Raw genomic sequence first — 22,347 nt, forward strand, 5'->3', positions numbered from 1 at the left:
GACAAACTTATAATAGAAGTTGAAAACCCACAACAACAGAAAGAAACATTAGAGTACATTAACCAGTTCGAACACCTGCAAGCCTCTATACCAAAGAAACGTAAACCACTAATTATTGCAAAGGGAATCCATAGCCGAATAAAAAGAGAAGAACTTATACAAATCATTACAACACAAAACACTCTCCCAACAGAATCAATCAGGCTGTGCTACTTGACTAACAACAGGAACCCTAAACTATACAACGCCGTACTAGAAGTCGACCCCTCTGTTTACGCCCGTATCATCGGACTAGAGAGGATCGCTGTTGACTTGCAACGAGTGCACGTAGCCCCCCAAACAAGATTTATACAGTGCCACTCGTGCCTCCAATTTGGACACACGAAAAACAAGTGCACATCCAAAACTAAACCGTGCGCACACTGTGCATCCCCTGACCACCAGATTGACACCTGTCCAACCAAGAACGCTCCAGAGTCAGCCTGCTGTTACAATTGTGCAGGCAAAGGCCAAATAAGGAACATCCAAGACACACAACTCAACCTAAACCACTCCGCAACCGACCATAAGCTGTGCCCTAGAATAAGGGCAGCCAAAAACAGAATAGAAGAAGCCACCGACTTTGGATACTAAACAGAAACGAAATTCAGACAGGAAATAACAGGCCATCACATTAACAAATTCTTCCCATGTTTAGAACAATTAAGAAAAATTACAGAAAAAAAAAAAAAAATAGCACCGAATTTTGAAACTACTCAACTTATAACCTAGCATACAACCCATGAAACACCTAATAGAACACTGCCCAAAATTTTACAAATCAAGAAACGAACACAAAGAAGTAGCCAGGATCTACAAGATAGACCCATATGACCTATATCAAATTCATCACCGAGACTCCACCATCAAGACATTAGCAACCATTTACACAGCATACTAACTAACTTGAAAAAAATTAACCTACAATTGTAACTAGATTAATAATTAAGTGATTATAAAATAAACGCCACTGTATCAAATCGCAGAGGCAACAAAACTGTAAAATCAAAGACAATTGCTTATGTAAAACTACGATATATATTATGTAAGAAACTCTGTAATAATGCTCGATAATAAATTCCTCCCGGATGTCGTGTAGCATCCAGGAGAAATCTAAAAAAAACCTAACCTAACCTAACCTAACCTAACCTAACCTAACCTAACCAGTCTCCCCGCCGCGCGCGAGCCGAACGCACACGGTCCACGTCGCTCCGCGCAAAAAATTCCGCATTTTTCGTTTAAAAAATTAATATCTCCGGATCCAAAAGTGCTACAGCTAAGTGAGACACCTTAAAAAATGCGCGCTCATTAGTGCTATAAACTGTGTTTAGTGTTATAAGTGTAGATTTTTAGTAACTATTTTTAAAAGTGCAAAAACTCTAAATTTTCGTTGACTTTTTTCATATTTAAATCAATAAAAAAACCCAGTGGACAGATATCTTTATGATTCATATACCAAATTAAAGGTTACAACAGTGCGCAACTTTAGACGTATAGTACAGTGATATTAAGACAATAGTGTAACAACAGGAAACCCAAACATTTTCACTTTTAAAAATTTTAAACTTCAAAAAATTTTTTCTCTAGAATAAGATCGATAACCCCACTTTTTTGAACTGCTATCTTGTGTGTAAAATCAGTGACTACAATTCCACCAAATTTGAGACATTTCTGCTGAGCCATCAGGTGGCTATCACAGAAAAACGATCACAGCCAATCAGCGGTTTTCTTGTGTTTGCGGCTAAACCCATGCACCTTCGCTAGTGGTTCAACTGCCTCCTGAAGTGCGGTAAGAAGACGCATCTGAAGGCAGTTTCACCAAGTTCCTGGGATCCCGCGTTCCTGAGATACAGCCGTTTTTCCTGCCGAAATCCAACATCTGGCGACTTCGCGTCATCACACACCAGGACCCTGGAGCCCCAGAGCTAAGTGACATAGTTGAGCCCCTAGTGCATCTATCTGACCATAATTGTGCCAAATCTGAGAATTTTCCCTGCCATAGTTTCTGAGATAGACTGTCCTAACCAAAAAAGAGAACATTTTTTTGACGACTTTACGTAATTTCAAACTGAAAAATCACTTTTCTCCTACGGGATTTTCGGACAAACCAACATTATACATCCATAGTCTAGACCTAAAAAATAAGTTTCACGCTGTTTTTGGAATTTTATACCCAGTAGTTTCTGAGATATTAAGCTCGTAAAATCGGAAATTTTCACTACTTTTTCGCATTTTTGGTCAAACTTGCACTCTTTTCCAATAGATTAGACCCACAGAAGTACACCCACGCCATTTTTGAAATCTTTTCTCAACTAGTTTCTGAGATATTAATTATAAAGTTAAAATAATTCTCTTATCTTTTTTTTTTTTTTTTTTTTTTTTTTTTTTTTTTTTTTTTTTTTTTTTTTTTTTTTTTTTTTTTTTTTTTGTTTAATGTTTAAGGTCATTCTTTCTTTCATAAATCATGGCAAGCGTTAAAGCCACCTTGCCCACCCCCCCGACCCTCCCCAATTTGTCAGAAAACCCCACAGAAAAAATATATCAGCTAGCAAACATCATTATAGAAGCAATTAATCAAGGAAAAAGCGTCACAGCACCCAATAAGAAATTAATAGTAGACGCAGCAGAAGCTATTAAGAGCACCACGATAAAAATCACATCGAGCAATAGTGAAAAAAGCTCTCAGGACACCCCTAACCCCCTAACCCCAAACCCCACTATTCAGGAAGACACACTCAGACGGGTTTTTAGGGAGGAGCTTGAGGCGTTCCATACCCTCTCTACCCCCTCCAAGGCCCCCACATACGCCTCTTTGACCGCCAAGGCCCCCACTAAATCAACTATTCTTGTCAAGACCCCAACCCCCGACGGCGACAACGCCAAACCAGCCATACAGACTCTGAGAGAACAAATTTCATTTAAAGATAAGAACTTCGCCCCTAGCAAAATAACCCAGATTACAAAAGACAAACTTATAATAGAAGTTGAAAACCCACAACAACAGAAAGAAACATTAGAGTACATTAACCAGTTCGAACACCTGCAAGCCTCTATACCAAAGAAACGCAAACCACTAATCATTGCAAAGGGAATCCATAGCCGAATAAATAGAGAAGAACTTATACAAATCATAACAACACAAAACACTCTCCCAACAGAATCAATCAGGCTGTGCTACTTGACTAACAACAGGAACCCTAAACTATACAACGCCGTACTAGAAGTCGACCCCTCTGTTTACGCCCGTATCATCGGACTAGAGAGGATCGCTGTTGACTTGCAACGAGTGCACGTAGCCCCCCAAACAAGATTTATACAGTGCCACTCGTGCCTCCAATTTGGACACACGAAAAACAAGTGCACATCCAAAACTAAACCGTGCGCACACTGTGCATCCCCTGACCATCAGATTGACACCTGCCTAACCAAGAACGCTCCAGAGTTAGCCTGCTGTTACAACTGTGCAGGCAAAGGCCAAATAAGGAACATCCAAGACACACAACTCAACCTAAACCACCCCGCAACCGACCATAAGCTGTGCCCTAGAATAAGGGCAGCCAAAAACAGAATAGAAGAAGCCACTGACTTTGGATATTAAACAAAAATGAAATTCCTCCAAATAAACCTCATGAAGAGCTACCGTGCGCACCACGAATTTATTCAATATTTTCAATCACAGGAATATGACATAGCATGCGTCTCAGAACCTTACACAGGCAAATTAAACCATATAAAAGCCGTCCCTGGTATTGACATTCACCAATTCTACCACAATGGCCACGTTAAAGCAGCAATCCTCATTAAAAACAAAATTTCAGCCCTCGGAATGGCACAATTCTCCAACAGTAACTTAGCGGTAACACAACTAAAAATAGGACGTAGAAATCTTTATGTAGCCTCAGTTTATATCGAACCAGACGAAGACCCATTCAACACCATGCTTAACTTAGACCGCTTTCTACTCGCAACCAACGGCTCACTCAGGATCGTGGCAGGTGATCTTAACGGTAAACACCGAATCTGGGGCGAAGCTATCAACAACGATCGAGGCAAAGAAATCTACGAGCTCACAATGACACATAATTTAACAATAGCGAACCAAGGAGACAACCCCACGTTTGAAGCAATCCGCCACGGACGCCCTTGCTCATCCATAGTCGACATTACACTGATATCTGAACATATGACATTTAATATAACTAACTGGAAAGTAAACATGGAAGCATGCCCAACGTCAGACCACAATGCGATTGAATTTAAAGTCAACACTCCTGGTAAAATACAAAAACAACAACTCACATCAACTCGCAAATACGATACAAAGAACAAACAGAACCTAGAAAAACTACAGAAAGCCTTAGAGATCAAACTTGAAGGCAGCGCAATACAAACACAAAACTTAGAAACTGCAGATACAGAAACCATTGATGCCGTCATAGAAGAATTTACCCGCACTATACAGAAAACCTGTGATAAAACCCTAGGCACTACGAAACCAAGACCCAAATATAACCCATGGTGGACTGAGGAACTGGAAAACATGAAAAAAGCTACCATCAAAGCACATCACCGACTACACGACCTAAAGAAAGCAAAACGACCACTTGAAGAAGCAATAAAAACCTACACGGAACTTAAAAATGAATACGCCAAAGCCCTATCTCAAACCTCAACCAAACACTTCAGAGAATTCTGTGAGAAACAAGGAAAAGAAGATGTGTACTCTATCACCAATAGAATAATAAAAACAACAGCCCCCAAGAAACCACCACAAACATTAAAACTAAACTCTATTCATACCTCCGACGCTCACAGCACAGCCCAGGCCCTTTTAACGCATTTTTACCCAGATGACGATACCACCACGGACACTATAGAGCAACACGAAATAAGAACCAGTATAAAGGCCAGCATTGACACCCCTGATGACAAACCGTTCACAGAAGATGAAATAAGAGACCACCTAAGTACAATGAACTCCAATAAAGCCCCTGGTTTGGACAAACTCACATCGGACATCTGCCTCACTGCATTTAACGCCACACCAACACAATTTACAAAATTACTAAACAGGTGCTTGACGATTGGATACTTCCCCGACCAATGGAAAAAAGCCCTGGTACTCATCATACCTAAACCCAACAAAGAAGACACCGATGATGTCACAGCATACAGACCTATAGGCCTAATAAAAGTATTTGGCAAACTACTAGAAAAACTTATAGCTAAGAGATTAACTCACCACCTAGAAACTACAGAATTAGCAAACCAGAAACAATACGGTTTCAAAGAACAAATATCTACAACAGACGCTCTTCAACATGCAATAGATTTCATTAAAAAAGCAAAATCAAAAAAACATCAAGTATTAGCAATCTCACTAGACATCAAAGGAGCCTTCGATAACGCATGGTGGCCATTTTTACTACACCGACTTCAAACCACTAAATGTCCCAACAACATATACAAAATCATAGTAAACTATTTAAGAAATCGAACAGCCACTGTAAACTATGGAAACTCAAAAGCAGAAAAAACACTCACAAAAGGCTGCATTCAGGGATCAGTATGTGGACCTATTTTCTGGAATTTAATCTTAGATGATCTTTTAGAAAAACCTACACCACCCAACATCAGAATACAGGCGTTCGCCGATGACATATTACTACTAGTAGAAGAAAAAGACAGCACACTTATAGAACAATCAACGAATGAAACCCTCAAAATGATATCAGAATGGGGAAATAAAGCTAAACTCACATTTGCCCCCCATAAGACCCAAGCAATTACATTCACACCAAAATCCAAAAATGCAATCATAACCATGCAAAATACCCACATCCCCTTCTCTTCCAAAATCAAACTTCTAGGCGTAATAATCGACAACCGCCTATCTTTCACCTCCCACTGTCACTCTGTCATAGAAAAAACCCAAAAACTATTCAGTAAACTAACTAAACTTATCAGACCCACATGGGGCATACACCCGGAAAATGTCAAAACCATATACACCTCAGTCATCCAACCAATGTTCACATACGCCGCAGGCATATGGGGATCAGCAACCAAATTTAAACACATTAGAAAAGAACTCTGGTCACTACAACGACAATTTGCAATCAAAATCACCCGAGCCTTCCGCACCGCACCAACTATAACGGTGGTGGCACTGGCAGGCCTCACCCCGTTACACCTGGTGATAGAGGAGTACAGGGAGGTCCATCAAACGAAACAGAGAGGCGTGCTCCCCCAACTCCCCGAAGACGTAAGACTAAGAACAAAAACTAAAATAAGCCAAAAACTACATCCAGCAGACCGACAAACAATTCAAATACACGAAGCCCAAACACAGGAAGACATAGATAGACTTACACAAGACGCAACAATAAAAATATATACAGATGGAAGCAAACTAGAAAACGGAGACACCGGAGCCGGCGCAATTCTCTACCTACCAAATAACACAACCATCACTAAAAAAATCAAATTAAATAGAGTAAACACAGTATTCATTGCCGAACTAATCGCCATCGAAACTGCCATAAAATACATTGAAGAAATCCCATCGATCACAAACACAACAATAACAATAGCCTCAGACAGTCAATCAGCCCTAAAAGCCTTACAAGATAGAAATAACCCAGACCCCACAATTTCTTCAATACACAGCTGCATACATAGACTAAAAACCAAACATAAAGCTAAATTAATTTTTATATGGGTAAAGGCCCACATTGGCATAACCGGAAACGAAGCAGCAGATATAGAAGCCAAAGAAGCAGCGGCAATGAAGACCTCAACCAAATCCAACAAATTCCCCATATCATATGCAAAAAGGGAAATCAAAAAATCAATAGATGATAAATGGAAGGAAATATACAGACAGGAAATAACAGGCCATCACATTAGCAAATTCTTCCCAAGTTTAGAACAATTAAGAAAATTTACAGAAAAAATAGCACCGAATTTTGAAATTACTCAACTTATAACCAACCATGGGTACCACAAAGAATATCTACACAGGTTCAAATTAACGAATACAGAAGTATGCCCATGCGACAGTACTAGCATACAATCCATGAAACATCTAATAGAACACTGCCCAAAATTTCACAAATCAAGAAACGAACACGAAGAAGTAGCCAGGATTTACAAGATAGACCCATATGACCTCAATCAAATTCATCACCGAGACTCCACCATCAAGACATTAGCAAACCATTTACACAGCATAATAAGTAACTTGAAAAAATTTAACCTACAATTGTAATTTGATTAATAATTAAGTGATTATAAAAATAAATGCCACTGTATCAAATCGCAGAGGCAACAAAACTGTAAAAAAAAATTAAAACTTCAAAGACAATTGCTTATGTAAAACTATGATATATACATGTAAGAAACTCTGTAATAATGCTCGATAATAAATTCCTCCCGGATGTCGTGTAGCATCCAGGAGAAATCTAAAAAAAAAAAAACCTAACCTAACCTAACCTAACCTAACCTAACCTAACCTTTTTTTTTTTTTTTTTTTTTTTTTTTCGAGTGGAAAAAGACCTTCGTCTTGCCGTCTAGCCGCGGGAAGCCAGACGGGTATGTGGGGCATGAACCCACTAAAAAACCACCCGGTGTTCATACTCGGCCGCTTTTGTCGGAGTTATGGGAACAACAAACCTCCACGACTCCGACGCGGCTATAATGGTGTTCCTCTCTCATTCGCCCTTCCAAAACGGAAGGGGAATGGAGCGAACCCTTACGGGGGGAGCTTCACCGAGCTCGCACTCTCCGTCCAAAAGGGGAGGCGCACGGAACACATCGTGCGCCTTCAACCCGGAGGGTCGTATGCCGGGCAGCGGAAAACCCGCTACCGCCACCCGACCGACCCTCGTTATGGGGGTAGCAAGTACCGAGCAAAAGCCCGGCGCCTGCGCCCCGGGCGCCGGCGACGGATGGCCAGGTCGGCAGTTACCTCCCGGTCTCTTTCCGCCGCCTCTTTGCGGAGCATTACTGACTCCGCAAAGACCTGCATCGCCGCCCACGACGTCTCGCTGCCGACCATAGATCGAACCACAGAAGGCAGCGAGAGGTCGTCTCCAATGGCAGCACGCAATATGGAGCGCTCTTCAGCCCACGCCGAACAACTGTCCAGCGTGTGCTGGGCGTCCTCATCGGGACAGTCGTCGCAGTGGTGGCACCGGGCAGTCGGTTCCCGACCCGCTATCCGACACAGATATCCTCCGAAACAACCATGTCCGGAGAGTATCTGCGTCAGGCGGAACGACAGGACTCCGTGCTGCCTGGCCAACCACTGTAGCAGAACCGGACGGACTGCCCCGATGGTTCTGCTGCCCGCACTGGGCTCCTCCAGCCTTCCGACCCACTCTAATGCTGTGCGCTGCCGCAACTCCTCGCGAAGCGCAGTAACTTCACGAGGTGCCAACCGGACGTCCTGAGACCGCGCCTCCTTGCGTTGAAAATAAAGTGACGCAAGGGCCCTCGCGTCAATGTCCCAGGGCACACATCCGGCTAGCACACACGCCGCCTCATGGGAGATTGTGCGATACCCTCTTATGGCCCTGATCGCCATCACCCTCTGCGGTTTACGCAGAAGGGCGATATTCCGGCTATTCAGGGCGTCGGCCCAAACAGGAGAACCGTATAAGGCCATCGATCGCACAACCCCCAAGTATAGGCTCCTGCAATGCGCCTCAGGACCGCCCAAATTAGGCAAGAGTCGCGACAGCGCACCAGCCGCAGCCACTAACCTCGGCCCGAGTCGCTCAAAGTGGGCGCCGAAGCTCCATTTGCCATCGAGGACAATGCCCAAATAGCGCATTGCCGGCTCGATGGACAGCTTGACTCCGCACACCGTCAAGCTAAGGCCGGGAGGGGGCGCCCTCCGAGGACCGTGAAAACACAAAACCTCGGTCTTATTGAGCGCCACCTCCAAGCCCAGCAAGCGGATGCGTCGCACCACCTGAGCGACTCCAGCCGTCGCCAGCGCAACCGCCTCCCCGATTGTCGTGCCGCGGGCGGTCACCAGGGTGTCATCGGCATAGCATATGACGTCAACACCCCGGAGATTCGCCCCCCGCAGCACCCAATCGTACCCGATGTTCCACAGGAGCGGGCCAAGGACCGACCCCTGTGGAACACCGCGACTCACCGCCGCCTCCTGCCATCCATCCCTTCCAGGGTAGATGATACGCCGCTCCGAGAGATAGTCTCCTATTATGCTACGCAGGTAGAGAGGCACGCCATGATACCGCAGTGCCTCTCCAATGCAGGCCCAGGGGATGGTGTTAAAAGCGTTGGAGATGTCCAAAGACACCCCCAAAACAACCTCACCCCGGGCAACTGCATCCTGCGTCAGAGATCTGACTCTCAGAACGGCGTCAATCGTCGACCGGCCCCGGCGGAACCCAAACTGCTGGTCGGACAAGTCCGGACCAACTTCCTCGAGATGCTTGACGAGCCGAGCAGAAACTACTCTTTCGAATAGCTTCACCAGCTCGTCAAGCAACACGAGGGGCCGAAACGCCGACGGTGAATCCGCCGGGCGCCCCTCCTTCTTGAGGAGCACCAGCCTACCGACCTTCCACGAGGCCGGAACTGAGCCTCGAGCGAGGCAAGCACTAAAAAGGCTCCGCACTCGCTGCTCCAGCACATCCTCTTCGAGGGCGAGGACGATAACCCGGCCGGGTATTCCATCGGGACCAGGAGCCGTGTTTTTCTCGCGCAGCCTAAGTACCGCTGCGCCCAGCTCGTCACTGGTCACCTCTGGAACCCGACCGACCTCCCCGCCCCCCTCGGCCAGAGACGCGGACATGCTGGGAGGCTCAAAATCCTCCTGGGGCGGGAATAGGGCGGCCACAACCCTGTCCAGAAACTCCGGCTGGAGACTCTGCGTCAGTGGGGGGGCATACGGGCGGAGTTTATCTCTCACTGCCTTGTATGGCCTTCCCCACGGGTCGCGATTGAGGGTCTCCAGCAACTCTTTCCTGGCCAGAGCCTTAGCCTCCGCTATTCCCACCCTCAAAGCCTCCGCGGCCTGTCGGTAGGCTGAGTGCAGCTCATCTTCCAAGGCCTGGTTTCGACGCCTCCTCCTCCGCTGCCGAGTGTATCGACGCCTGGCAGCCACACAGGTTGCACGCAACTGTGTGAGCTCGCCAGTCCACCAGTACACCCAGCGACGAGGAGGACGCGAGCTGACTCTGGGCATGGAGGCATCGCAGATGCTGACCATAGATTCCCTGAACCAGCTCGCCTCACCCTCGACGTCAGCCTCTTCCGGCGTACAAAACCAGGACTGGATGGCTGCAGCTTCCCGCAGCAGCTCCTTATCGAGCTTCTTGAGCTGCCACCTTGGACCGCACCGGTCCGGGGGGCGGCTTGGACCAACATGTGCAGCTGACGATGCGGAGACATCAAACCGGATATACCGATGATCTGATAAAGTCTCCGCATCCTCAACCACATGCCAACCCTGGACACGGTTCGCCAGGATGGGGCTCGCAAACGTCACATCGACTATGGAGCCCCCCCGCAACCGCACACACGTGTCTGCCGCACCCCGGTTAACCACGCTCAGGCCGACCGCAATAAGCCACTCCTCTAAAACCTCACCACGCCCACACGTCGCCGGAGACCCCCACGCCGTGGACTTGGCGTTGAGATCCCCCGCAACCAGGACGAGGCGAGGGTGACTCCTGCGCACCACGACCTCTACTTCAGCAAGGAACGCCTCGAACTCGCCAAGTGTGCGGTTAGGAGAGAAGTAGACTCCCATCACAACCACATCACCCAGTCGAGCCGAGACGAACCCGCTGCCGCAGACTACACCCTCAAAGGGCGTCGACCCTGCCCGCGATACAATGGCCACATGACCCTCGTGGTCACCGGCCCAACTGTCACTCCTCGGAATGAAGTAGGGTTCGGTGACCACGGCATAATTAACCGACCACTGCGCCATGCTCTGGTAGAAAAGATCCTGAGCCCTGGCGCAGTGGTTGAGGTTACACTGCAACCACTTGTTGGCCATCAGCGGTTTGCCATTGTCTCCTCCCGCTCAGCAGTGTGTGGCTGCACAGCCAACTGCGACTGCCCGATGGCAGCCGCCCGCGGCCTCCTTCCTCTCTGCCGTTGTGGACGGGCAACACACGCCTTACCGCCCACCCTGTGATCAGCACGCCTGCCAGCCTCTGCACATACTGTGCAGCGGGGCGCACTGTCACAATCCCGGGCCAAGTGTCCAGTGGAGCCACACCTATAGCACAGTCCACTGCGGTCGACCTCTGCGGTGCATTCCTCCCTCACATGACCTGTTTCCAGGCATCGGAAGCACCGCAGGGGCTTCGGCGGAAGCACTATGACTTTCGTCGAAACCCAACCAACCACAAGTGGGCCGGCCATCACCTTCCTGGCCACCTCCACTGGACACCTGACCCAGGCCGTGCCCTTCCCGGAGCGACCAAGCCGGATTTCACCGACCCGAACAGCATCCACAGCACATCCACCAACGCCAGCGACTGCTGCCTGCACTTCCTCCTGCGAGGCAGAGTCGTCCAAACCCAGGACTCGAAGCTCAGCACACTTGACCGGACGAGATACCTTGACCGTGGCTGCGTCCAAGACTTCTCCAAGCCTCTTGGCAAGGGCGTCCGCTTTGGCACCACGGTCGAGGCCCGGAATCTCAAGTAGCCGAGCTCCAGTCCTGGCCGCCCTAATGGAGATCCCTCCAATGCCCAGCTCACTCATCCGAAGCTTGCTTTTGGCATCGGAGAGAACCTCTTTATAAGTCACCCCTCGCTTTTGCGCATCTGGCTGCAGTTGTATCAAAACTGCAGCCGAGCGGGGGGGACGCAATTTGGGCTGCAACTGCGCCTGTCGTCCTTTGGGCCTCTGGGACACCTGGCTTGCCGCTTCAGCACGGCCCTGCACAGGTTTCGGCACCTTTCTGGACCTCCTGGTCACCTTTACCCAGCCTTCATCCTGTTGGGTCTCTGGGTGGGAGCCGGCAGCCAGAGAGGCCAATCGTTCCGCGTGTGCAGAGGCAGCTGGCGCTTCCTTTCCTGCCTTCTTTTTCTTCCTCTTTTTCTTCTTCTCCACTTTCTGAGGAGGCTGCGGTGCCAGCACCATCACCCTTGCACCCGGAGCTGCAGATTCACTGGGCACCATCGGCTCATCAGACTGAGTGCAGGACCGTCGGCGCTCCTCCGCCACAGCTTTGCGGGCAACCTCCGCGACAATCCGCTCTAAGTCGCCGCGCATGACCGGTGCATCTACGGACGCTACCTTCTCCGGAGCATTTCTTTGCCACAAATTGACCTCGGCCCTCAGGTCAGCCACCTCACGGCGCAACTCCTCCACTAAAGAGGATAGCTTAGAATTTTCCTCCCGCATTTGCCGATTCTCGGCCTGCAATTTGCTCATCTCTTCAGTGGAGGAGCGTTTAATTAAAGCCTCCACGGCTACCGAGACAGAGACAGCTGCCTGCTTGAGCTCCTTGACGAAGGTGCCCTTAAGGTTGCCAGACTTAGTGGCCACAGTCCTGATAAGGGCAACCTCAGCCTCCACCTTCTCTTTAATTTGGCCAGCAGGCAGCTTTTCATACTCTGCTGTCAGAGCCTCAGCTGACTTCATCTCCTGCTCAGGCGCCCTTAGGGTGCGTGCCTTCTTAGCAGCCCGCACTACCTGTGCCTCTGCATCTAAAAGGAACTCCTGACGTTTAAGAGCCAGCAGTTCCTCCTTAGCTTTAGCAAGCCCAACATATTCACCGGTGGTGGGCGGTCTCCCCCGCGTGCGAGTACCCCGCGCCCTCCGCGAAGTCGATGGCTTGACCGACATTGCCTCCGGAACATTCTCTACCTCACTCTCGCTCCCCGAAAGGGCAGTGCCCATCGAAGAATCGGACTCCGAGGTCGCCCCCTCTACTTCTCGCTCCTTCTTGCCTTGACGACATCCTTCTTTTAAATTTTTTATAATTTTAGACTCCATAAAAGTTCCCACGAGTATGGGGGAAAAAACAAGTCCACCCGAGCAGTGCCCCCTGTGCCCGGGTAAGCCTACCGGGGTAACCCACCAGAGTGTCGGCCGGTACTCTGGCGGGAGGAACGCTAACGACTGGTCTACCCTCCAGTCACGCATCCCCTCACGGCGTCCCCGCCGCTTGGGATTAGGGGTGATTTTGAAGAGGTTGTCTTCCTCGTAGGCCGGGCGGTTAAGCCAAGCCTCCCGTCCCCAGAGTGAATCTCTGGGATTACGGGTAGCGGGACATCAGACACCAACCACCAAGACCCTGGCAAGCAGGGAGTTGCTGATTGCCGCCCGGGGTGCACCGTCCCGAATCCCTTGTCAGCCCGCCGCTCTCACCGGATCCCGTGGGATCAAATGAGGGAAGCTAAAGCTTTCAAGAGACCGGGCACTCGAGGAGGTTTCCCGCACTTAGCACCCCAACCTAACCTAACCTAACCTAACCTAACCTAACCTAACCTAACCTAACCTAACCTAACCTAACCTAACCTAACCTAACCTAACCTAACCTAACCTAACCTAACCTTTTTTTTTTTTTTTTTTTTTTTTTTTTTTTTTTGTTTTCGCAGGGGAATGCATTTACGCACTGAGTGTGGGACTCCTGGGCAGCTAATCGGCCCAGACTACCCACTAAACCCCTGCGGATGCCATCGGCCGCTTTTTACAAAGAGGCGCCTCGGATCTAACTAGCACAAGGCGCCTCAGCGACTGGCCGGTCTCTATCCCCAGAGACCGGACTCTCCACTCTCAGGGGCCCTCCGACATCTGGAGGACCCCTGCCGCCGGGTGGGACCCTTGTCCCACCGATTCAGGGGGGCGCCCGCAGGCGCGCCCCCAACCACCAAGGCGAGCCGCACGCCATCCAGTCCGGAAGCAGACCGGAGGCAGCGGCTCTCCGTCTTATTCGGCCGCAGAGGATAGGGACAGCGGCGCACCGTAATACCGGCAGTCCTCCTCCTCTGCGGCCCCACCGACCACCATGCCTGCGCCATGGCCGCGCCTCATTCGGCCGCAGAGGATAGGGACAGCGGCGCACCGTAATACCGGCAGTCCTCCTCCCCTGCGGCCCCACCGATCACCATGTTAGCGCCATGGCCGCGCCTGGTCGCGGAGGATAGGGAGAGCGGCGCACCGTAATACCAACCCCTCCTCTTCCCCCGCGACCCCTACCACGGCTGTAAGAGTAGAGGGCTTAGCCCCCTTCTCTCACAGCCACTGAGCCAATTGGCTCTCCAACCTGGGTTACCCGACATGGGTAACCCACCACCAGTTGCCAGGACATTTGCCAACGGCTAACAAGACCCCTAAACGGGGAGTTATTAACCGTCGCCCAGGGTGCACCAGCCCAATAACTTGTCAGCCGCCGCTATCACCGAATCAAAGATCAAGTGACAGAAGCAAACCTTCAAATCATCGAGCCAACGTGGAGGTTTCCTGACAGTAGCACCCCAACCTAACCTAACCTAACCTAACCTAACCTAACCTAACCTAACCTAACCTTTTTTTTTTTTTTTTTTTTTTCTCGTGTGGAAAACGCCTCCGCGTGCCCGGCGCCGGGGCATAGCGCCGGGGTATGTCCGACTTGCACGGACTAAAAACCACACGGTGTCCTTCTCGGCTTTCGGGCCGAGGCTGCGGGATCGCTCGCGCATGCACAACGCGGCCTCGGCAAAGCTTTGGTCCACCATCGCGGACCTCTTCTATTTAGGAGCTTTACTCCTCATCCGTCTCGTTGGGCGGTCGCACCGGACACCAGTGCTCCCGCGCCTTCTTGGCCTGTGGCTGATCAGGCGTCGGACTGCCCCGTCCGGCGCCCGCAGGCCGGACCTTATGGTGGTCTAAGGTCCATATTTGCGCGCCTCCTACGGCGCACATTGCGTGCTCGGCGAGATGGTACAGTACTCGTCGCCTCTCTCACTCTTTCCGCTTCCTCCTTGGTCTCCATGACAGCCTCACAAAACTCTGCGACGGCCTGCCAAGCAGCTTCACTTTCGACCATTTTATCGAGCACCGTTGACAGCTCGAGGTCTTGTACGCCCAGTGTTGCGACGGTGTTTTGCCGCTCTTCTTCCCACGCCGGACAAACGGCCAAAGTATGGGCAGCTGTGTCTGTTTCGGCATCACAGTGATGGCAGCTCTCGTTTTCCTCCCGGCCGATCCGACACAGGTACTTCCCGAAGCAGCCATGCCCCGAGAGCACCTGTGTCAGTCTATAGGAGAGACTGCCGTGCCGTCTATTTACCCACTCCGCCAGTACTGGACGGAGGGCCGAGATGGTGTATTGCCCGGCGCTGGGCTGGGCCAGTTTCTCGTCCCACTCCTCGATGGTCACGCTGCGTAACCTCATCCTCTGCCCGTTCACCTCCGACGGTGCTTGTGGTTGACCCTGTTGCAACATCTGCTGCCGCCAGGTATACAACTGGGCGAGGGCTTTAGCCTCTAAACTCCAGGGCGGTGTACCCGCCAGGGCGCATGCTGCTTCACCCGACACTGTGCAATAACCGCGAATGACTCGTATGGCCATCAGACGTTGAGGTCTTTGCAAAACAGCCGCGTTCCGGGCAGATAGACTCGGTCCCCAGATCGGTGCACCGTACATTGCCATCGATCTCACTACTCCCGTAAATAGGTTTCGGCATGCGACGCTTGGTCCGCCCAGGTTTGGCAGGAGGCGGGACATTGCAGCCGCCGTCTTGGTGAGTTTGGGCGCCAAAAGTTCAAAGTGGCGCTTGAAATCCCATCGGCTGTCAAGGACTAAACCGAGGTACTTGAGAGTCGACCCGACGTCGATACGGACCCCTCCCACAATAATATGGGCGTCAGAGGTCGGTGCCGCTCGGGGACCATGAAAAAGTAGGGCTTCCGACTTGCGGAGGGCCACTTCCAGTCCCAGCCGTCTTATTCGGCCTACGATTTGAGCGACTCCGGCAGTGGCCACCATAGCAGCCTGCCTATACGATTTGGCCCGCACGGTGACTAGGGTGTCGTCGGCATAACAATGTAGCGCGACACCAGGAAGTACGGTCCCGCGCAGGACCCAGTCGTAGCCGATGTTCCACAGGAGCGGTCCGAGGACCGACCCCTGTGGAACACCGCACGACATTTGCCTCTGTTCAGGGCCGTTGAGGCCCGGGTAGACTACCGCTCTGTCACTGAGGTATGCGTCTATAATTCGGCGAAGATATGCCGGCACACCATGGTATTTCAGCGCCTCCCTTATGGTAGCCCAGGGCAAGGTGTTGAAGGCGTTTGCAATGTCTAAAGACACCGCCAGCACCACCTCACCCCGGGACGTCGCTTCACTGGCCAAACGTTGGACCCCAGAAATAGCGTCTATCGTCGACCGACGGCGGCGAAAGCCAAATTGGTTCTCGGCAAGATCCGGTCCCACCCTGCTCAAATGCTCGACGATTCGATCTGCAATCACCTTTTCCAACATTTTGTCCACCTCATCAAGCAGTACGACTGGCCTATAGGCCGAGGGGGACTCTGCCGGGCGACCCTCTTTTCGTAGGAGCACCAGTTTCCCCGTCTTCCACCTAATAGGAAACCGTCCCTGCTCTAGGCAGGCTGTGAGGAGCTGACGGAATCGGGTCCCAAGAGTCCCGAGGGCCAGCACGAGCGCAACCCCCGGGATACCATCCGGACCCGGGGCCGTGTTCTTCCTCTTCATCCTGCCTATCGCGACTTCCAGTTCCTCCTCGGAGACTGGGGGAACAGTGCCAATCTCTTCATTGAGGTCGTTTAACCGCATTGCCGGTGGCACAAAATCAGATCGTCCCGCCGGGAATAGGGCACTCACAACGTCGTTCACCAGTTGTGGCGGCATACTTTGGGTCAAGGGAGGAGCCCATGGGCGAAGTTTCCCCCGCACCATTAGGTAGGGGCGCCCCCACGGATCTCTGTCCAGAGTCGCCAATAGCTCTTCTCGCGCCCTGTCTTTGGCAGTGCGAATGGCCACCTGGAGTTCTTCCTTTGCCGCTCTATACTCCTCATAGAGTTCCGCCTCGCGAGCGGCTGCATCTGCGGTGCGGCGACGTCTTCTCCTATGACGAGCATAGAGGCGGCGACGAAATATGCACCTTCGCCGGAGTTGGGCAATCTCTTGGGACCACCAGTATACTTGCCGTCGGGACGGTGCTCTCCGTACTCTGGGCATCGCCGCGTCACACACAGCAGTTAACGTGTCCCTAAACCATTCCGCCTCCTCATCCACGTTTATAGGCTCAGCGGGAGGTGCCGACGCCCAGGCCTGTACTATCGTCACTTCCTTTAGCAGCTCCTTGTCGATCCGTTTTATGGCCCAACGGGGGCTGCTTACGTCAAGTCCGGTAGGCGTAGCTGGCTGGCCGGAGGTCTGGGCGGAGACACTGAACCGAATATACCGGTGGTCAGAGAGCGTCTCCACCTCCTCAACAACCCGCCAGTCCGCAATTCGTCGAGATAGGGAGGGGCTGGCGAACGTTAGATCAACGATTGAGCCACCCCTTTGTCGAATACAAGTGTGGGTCGTTCCCCGGTTCATGAGTGTGAGACCGAGTTGCAACGCCCATTCCTCAACTAGCTCGCCTCTCGCGTCCGCAACCGGGGAACCCCACGCCAAGGACTTGGCGTTGAAGTCCCCGGCCACGATCACGGGGCGAGGATGGCTGCTGACCACGACAGATCCTAAACGGATGAGAAATGCCTCATAGTCGGCTAGAGCCCTGTTGGGCGAAAAATACACGCCGACCACTACGCAGTCCCCTATCCGCGCTGTAACAAACCCGTCGTCCCTGATGATGTTTTCAGGGAATTGCGAGCCTGAGGAAGGCGACGAGATGATGGCCACCGAGCAGCTAGCATCCCCCACCCAATCGTCACGAGGCGGAACAAAGTATGGCTCCGCAACTATCGCCACTTTGACACCCCACTCCGCCATGCTCTGACACAAAAGGTCTTGTGCTCTGGCAGAGTGGTTGATGTTGCACTGCAAGAATGTCGTACTTTGAGACATTATGGACATTCCATCTCAAAAGGTTCCACACCTTGTGACGATTCGGTGGGGGGTATTTTAGGCCGAGAGGCTGGGGCCTTTTTGGGTGTCTTGCCCGTCTTCTTATTGGCTGCCTTACATAATTTACTGCCGATTGCGTGATCGGCGGGCTTGTTGGCCTCCGCGCATACGGGGCAATGGGGCGCCGCAGAACACGTCCTGGCCTCGTGGCCTCGTTTACCACATCGGAAACAGAGGCCACTACAGTCTACCGCAGAATTGCATTGCGTCGCCACATGCTCACCCGTGATGCATCTGTAGCAGCGCATCGGCCTTTGCTTTAACAGCTTAACACTGGCAGACACCCAGCCAACTAGGAGCCGACGGCCATCCTCCAGCTTTTTAGCAACAGTCACCGGGCACGCTACAATCGAGGTCCCCATACCACGCGGTGCACGACGAATCTCGCCTACTTTAAGGTCCAGCTCAGAGCAAGCTCCAGCCTTGGCCAGTGCTGCTGTCAGCTCTTCCCTAGTCACGGAATCATCCAGGCCAGATATTCGCAGGTCTACCCGCTTTACAGGTCTGGAGACCTTCACTTCCTCCGGATTCAGGGCTTGCCTCAGCTTGTCGGCCAAGGCGTCGGCTAGGGGGCCACTAGAACTGCCGGGCACCTGCAAGAGGCGGGCACCAGTGGCAGTGACCTTGCACCGCATGCCCTCGATACCCAAGCTCACAGTATCCACCTGACTTTTTGCTCGACCCAACACCTCCTCATATGTCACGCCATTTTGAGAAGCGTGCGGCTGCAAGGTCAAAACAACCGCTGCTGACCGGGGCGGGCGAAGCCTGGCATCCTGCCGTTTCTTCTTCTGGGCCTCTTTTCTAGTGGCCTTCTTTTGGGACTTCTTTTGACCCACAGTTTGCCAGGCACCCTCTTCCGCTTGCTGTGGGGCAGCTGCCGCGGCCGCATCAGGTGCAGTCTTGGAAGACTTGGCCTTCTTCCTTTTAGCCTTCTTGGTCTTAGCTGGGACTGTGCTTGTACTCGGCTGAGAGGGCGGGATGTCGACCGCCTGCGATACCTGTTCCACAGGAGTCTCTGCCAAAGTCGGCCTGGCCGCTGTCTTCTCGGCAAACGTGGCCATAGTTGGAGCTCTACCTTTGCTGCCCCGGTCAGAGGCCAATGTGGGTCTGAGGACTTTCCCCTCCAAAAAGTTTACTTTCGTAAGGACCTCTTCCCTGAATCGACCGAGTTCTTCTTTAAGGAGACTCGTCAGCTGTTTCTCCAGTGCTGGCGTGTCCCGCGGCGCTTCAGTCTCAGGCTGAGCTGAGCGCCTCGACTTGTAGACCTCCGTTCGAATCTCGTCTAACTCTTGACGAAGGTCAGCCATCTCCTGTTTTAGGCGAGCGTTCTCCGCCTGCAAGCGGCGCGTCTCGCTGGAGGTACATCTCTCCATTAGCTCGTGTGCTAAGTCTTCGATTGAGGCTGCCGCATCCTTGAGGGTCTTCTGGGCGGTGCCCTTCAGGCCTTTGGACATCTTCCCAACCGCTCTTATTGCCGCAACAGAGTTGTTCAGCCTCTCCTCTATAGACCCGGCAGTTAGGTCTTCCGGCTCGAATTCCGCCTCAGACCGAGTGGAGGCGCGTGACGCTGCCCTCTCACTCCTGACCGCCACCTTTTTGGCGGCTTCAGCCAACTGCCGATCCTCCTCACCGATGCGGACCTTCAGAAACTCGGCACGACGAGTAGCCTGAAGAGCCTCCCTTGCCTTCCCGAGGCCAATACATTCGCCGGTTGTCGGCGGTCTTCCTCTACCTCTCTTACCGCGCTGAGCGCGCGCCTGTGGAGGATTATCCTCATCCGTCGCAGAACTCAATTCCGGGCTCTCCGTGTTCCGCCGTTTCCTGAAGAAGCGGGACTGTCCGCAACCACTACTGGCACTCTTAACACTCATTTCAGAGTCCGAAACCTGTGCGACAACATCTCCCGCATTCTTTCCCACCACTTCGTCTCCCATCACTTCGTCTCCCATCACATCGTCTCCTACTACTGCATCAACAATTGCGTCCGAAGGCGCAAGGCGTAAATTGCCCCCCCCAGAATACGAGGGGCAGCCGGTGTCATTAGACACCGGGGTGGATTCTCCGACCGCGGTACGGCCGGTACCACCCTGGGGTAGATTTTCTTTATTCACGACTTGCATTTTTTGAACGTTCCTTTTTTTAATTTAGGTGTGCGGTCACCCTAGCATTGACCTAAGCTCAATTACCCGATCCCACCCCAAACGACTGATTTTTCGAGTGGTTTACTCCACCGGACAGACTGAGGAAGAAAGGAAGGAAAAGGGGAAAAGGATAGAGCGATCCGCATCGCCAGTCGACTCTCATTATGAGAGAAGTACCGGGAGCAGACCGACTCTTTAAGGATGGGAAGAGGACAGAGGGAAAGGAGGGAAAGGATTGCAGGACATTGGCCAGCAACCAACAAGACCCCGTAGGGAGTTATTGATTGCCGTTTCCAGGGTGCACCGTCCTGAGCCCTTGTCAGCCCATTAAAGCTTTCAAGGGATCAGGCACTCGGGGAGGTTTCCTGCACTAGCACCCCAACCTAACCTAACCTAACCTAACCTTTTTTTTTTTTTTTTTTTTTTTTTTTTTTTTTTTTTTTTTTTTTTTTTTTTTTTTTTTTTTTTTTTTCTCGTGTGGAAAACGCCTCCGCGTGCCCGGCGCCGGGGCATAGCGCCGGGGTATGTCCGACTTGCACGGACTAAAAACCACACGGTGTCCTTCTCGGCTTTCGGGCCGAGGCTGCGGGATCGCTCGCGCATGCACAACGCGGCCTCGGCAAAGCTTTGGTCCACCATCGCGGACCTCTTCAATTTAGGAGCTTTACTCCTCATCCGTCTCGTTGGGCGGTCGCACCGGACACCAGTGCTCCCGCGCCTTCTTGGCCTGTGGCTGATCAGGCGTCGGACTGCCCCGTCCGGCGCCCGCAGGCCGGACCTTATGGTGGTCTAAGGTCCATATTTGCGCGCCTCCTACGGCGCACATTGCGTGCTCGGCGAGATGGTACAGTACTCGTCGCCTCTCTCACTCTTTCCGCTTCCTCCTTGGTCTCCATGACAGCCTCACAAAAATCTGCGACGGCCTGCCAAGCAGCTTCACTTTCGACCATTTTATCGAGCACCGTTGACAGCTCGAGGTCTTGTACGCCCAGTGTTGCGACGGTGTTTTGCCGCTCTTCTTCCCACGCCGGACAAACGGCCAAAGTATGGGCAGCTGTGTCTGTTTCGGCATCACAGTGATGGCAGCTCTCGTTTTCCTCCCGGCCGATCCGACACAGGTACTTCCCGAAGCAGCCATGCCCCGAGAGCACCTGTGTCAGTCTATAGGAGAGACTGCCGTGCCGTCTATTTACCCACTCCGCCAGTACTGGACGGAGGGCCGAGATGGTGTATTGCCCGGCGCTGGGCTGGGCCAGTTTCTCGTCCCACTCCTCGATGGTCACGCTGCGTAACCTCATCCTCTGCCCGTTCACCTCCGACGGTGCTTGTGGTTGACCCTGTTGCAACATCTGCTGCCGCCAGGTATACAACTGGGCGAGGGCTTTAGCCTCTAAACTCCAGGGCGGTGTACCCGCCAGGGCGCATGCTGCTTCACCCGACACTGTGCAATAACCGCGAATGACTCGTATGGCCATCAGACGTTGAGGTCTTTGCAAAACAGCCGCGTTCCGGGCAGATAGACTCGGTCCCCAGATCGGTGCACCGTACATTGCCATCGATCTCACTACTCCCGTAAATAGGTTTCGGCATGCGACGCTTGGTCCGCCCAGGTTTGGCAGGAGGCGGGACATCGCAGCCGCCGTCTTGGTGAGTTTGGGCGCCAAAAGATCAAAGTGGCGCCCGAAATCCCATCGGCTGTCAAGGACTAAACCGAGGTACTTGAGAGTCGACCCGACGTCGATACGGACCCCTCCCACAATAATATGGGCGTCAGAGGTCGGTGCCGCTCGGGGACCATGAAAAAGTAGGGCTTCCGACTTGCGGAGGGCCACCTCCAGTCCCAGCCGTCTTATTCGGCCTACGATTTGAGCGACTCCGGCAGTGGCCACCATAGCAGCCTGCCTATACGATTTGGCCCGCACGGTGACTAGGGTGTCGTCGGCATAACAATGTAGCGCGACACCAGGAAGTACGGTCCCGCGCAGGACCCAGTCGTAGCCGATGTTCCACAGGAGCGGTCCGAGGACCGACCCCTGTGGAACACCACACGACATTTGCCTCTGTTCAGGGCCGTTG

At 52.0% G+C, this 22,347-nt stretch overlaps 2 protein-coding genes across 2 annotated transcripts; both read right to left on the minus strand.

Annotated features, from left to right (window-relative positions):
• Positions 1 to 11,079: 11,079 nt before the first annotated feature.
• LOC128669528 (uncharacterized) lies at positions 11,080 to 14,153 on the minus strand. The gene is made up of 2 exons (XM_053744428.2): positions 14,116 to 14,153; positions 11,080 to 13,291 (listed from the first exon to the last, which is right to left on the minus strand). The coding sequence occupies exons 1-2, from the start codon at positions 14,151 to 14,153 to the stop codon at positions 11,080 to 11,082; spliced, it is 2,250 nt and encodes a 749-aa protein (XP_053600403.2).
• A 3,913-nt stretch (positions 14,154 to 18,066) lies between these two features.
• On the minus strand, positions 18,067 to 20,250 carry LOC128669529 (uncharacterized). The gene has a single exon (XM_053744430.1). The coding sequence runs from the start codon at positions 20,248 to 20,250 to the stop codon at positions 18,067 to 18,069; it is 2,184 nt and encodes a 727-aa protein (XP_053600405.1).
• Positions 20,251 to 22,347: the final 2,097 nt, after the last annotated feature.

This window comes from Plodia interpunctella, chromosome 4 (assembly GCF_027563975.2).
Source record: "Plodia interpunctella isolate USDA-ARS_2022_Savannah chromosome 4, ilPloInte3.2, whole genome shotgun sequence".
Classification (NCBI taxonomy): domain Eukaryota; kingdom Metazoa; phylum Arthropoda; class Insecta; order Lepidoptera; family Pyralidae; genus Plodia; species Plodia interpunctella.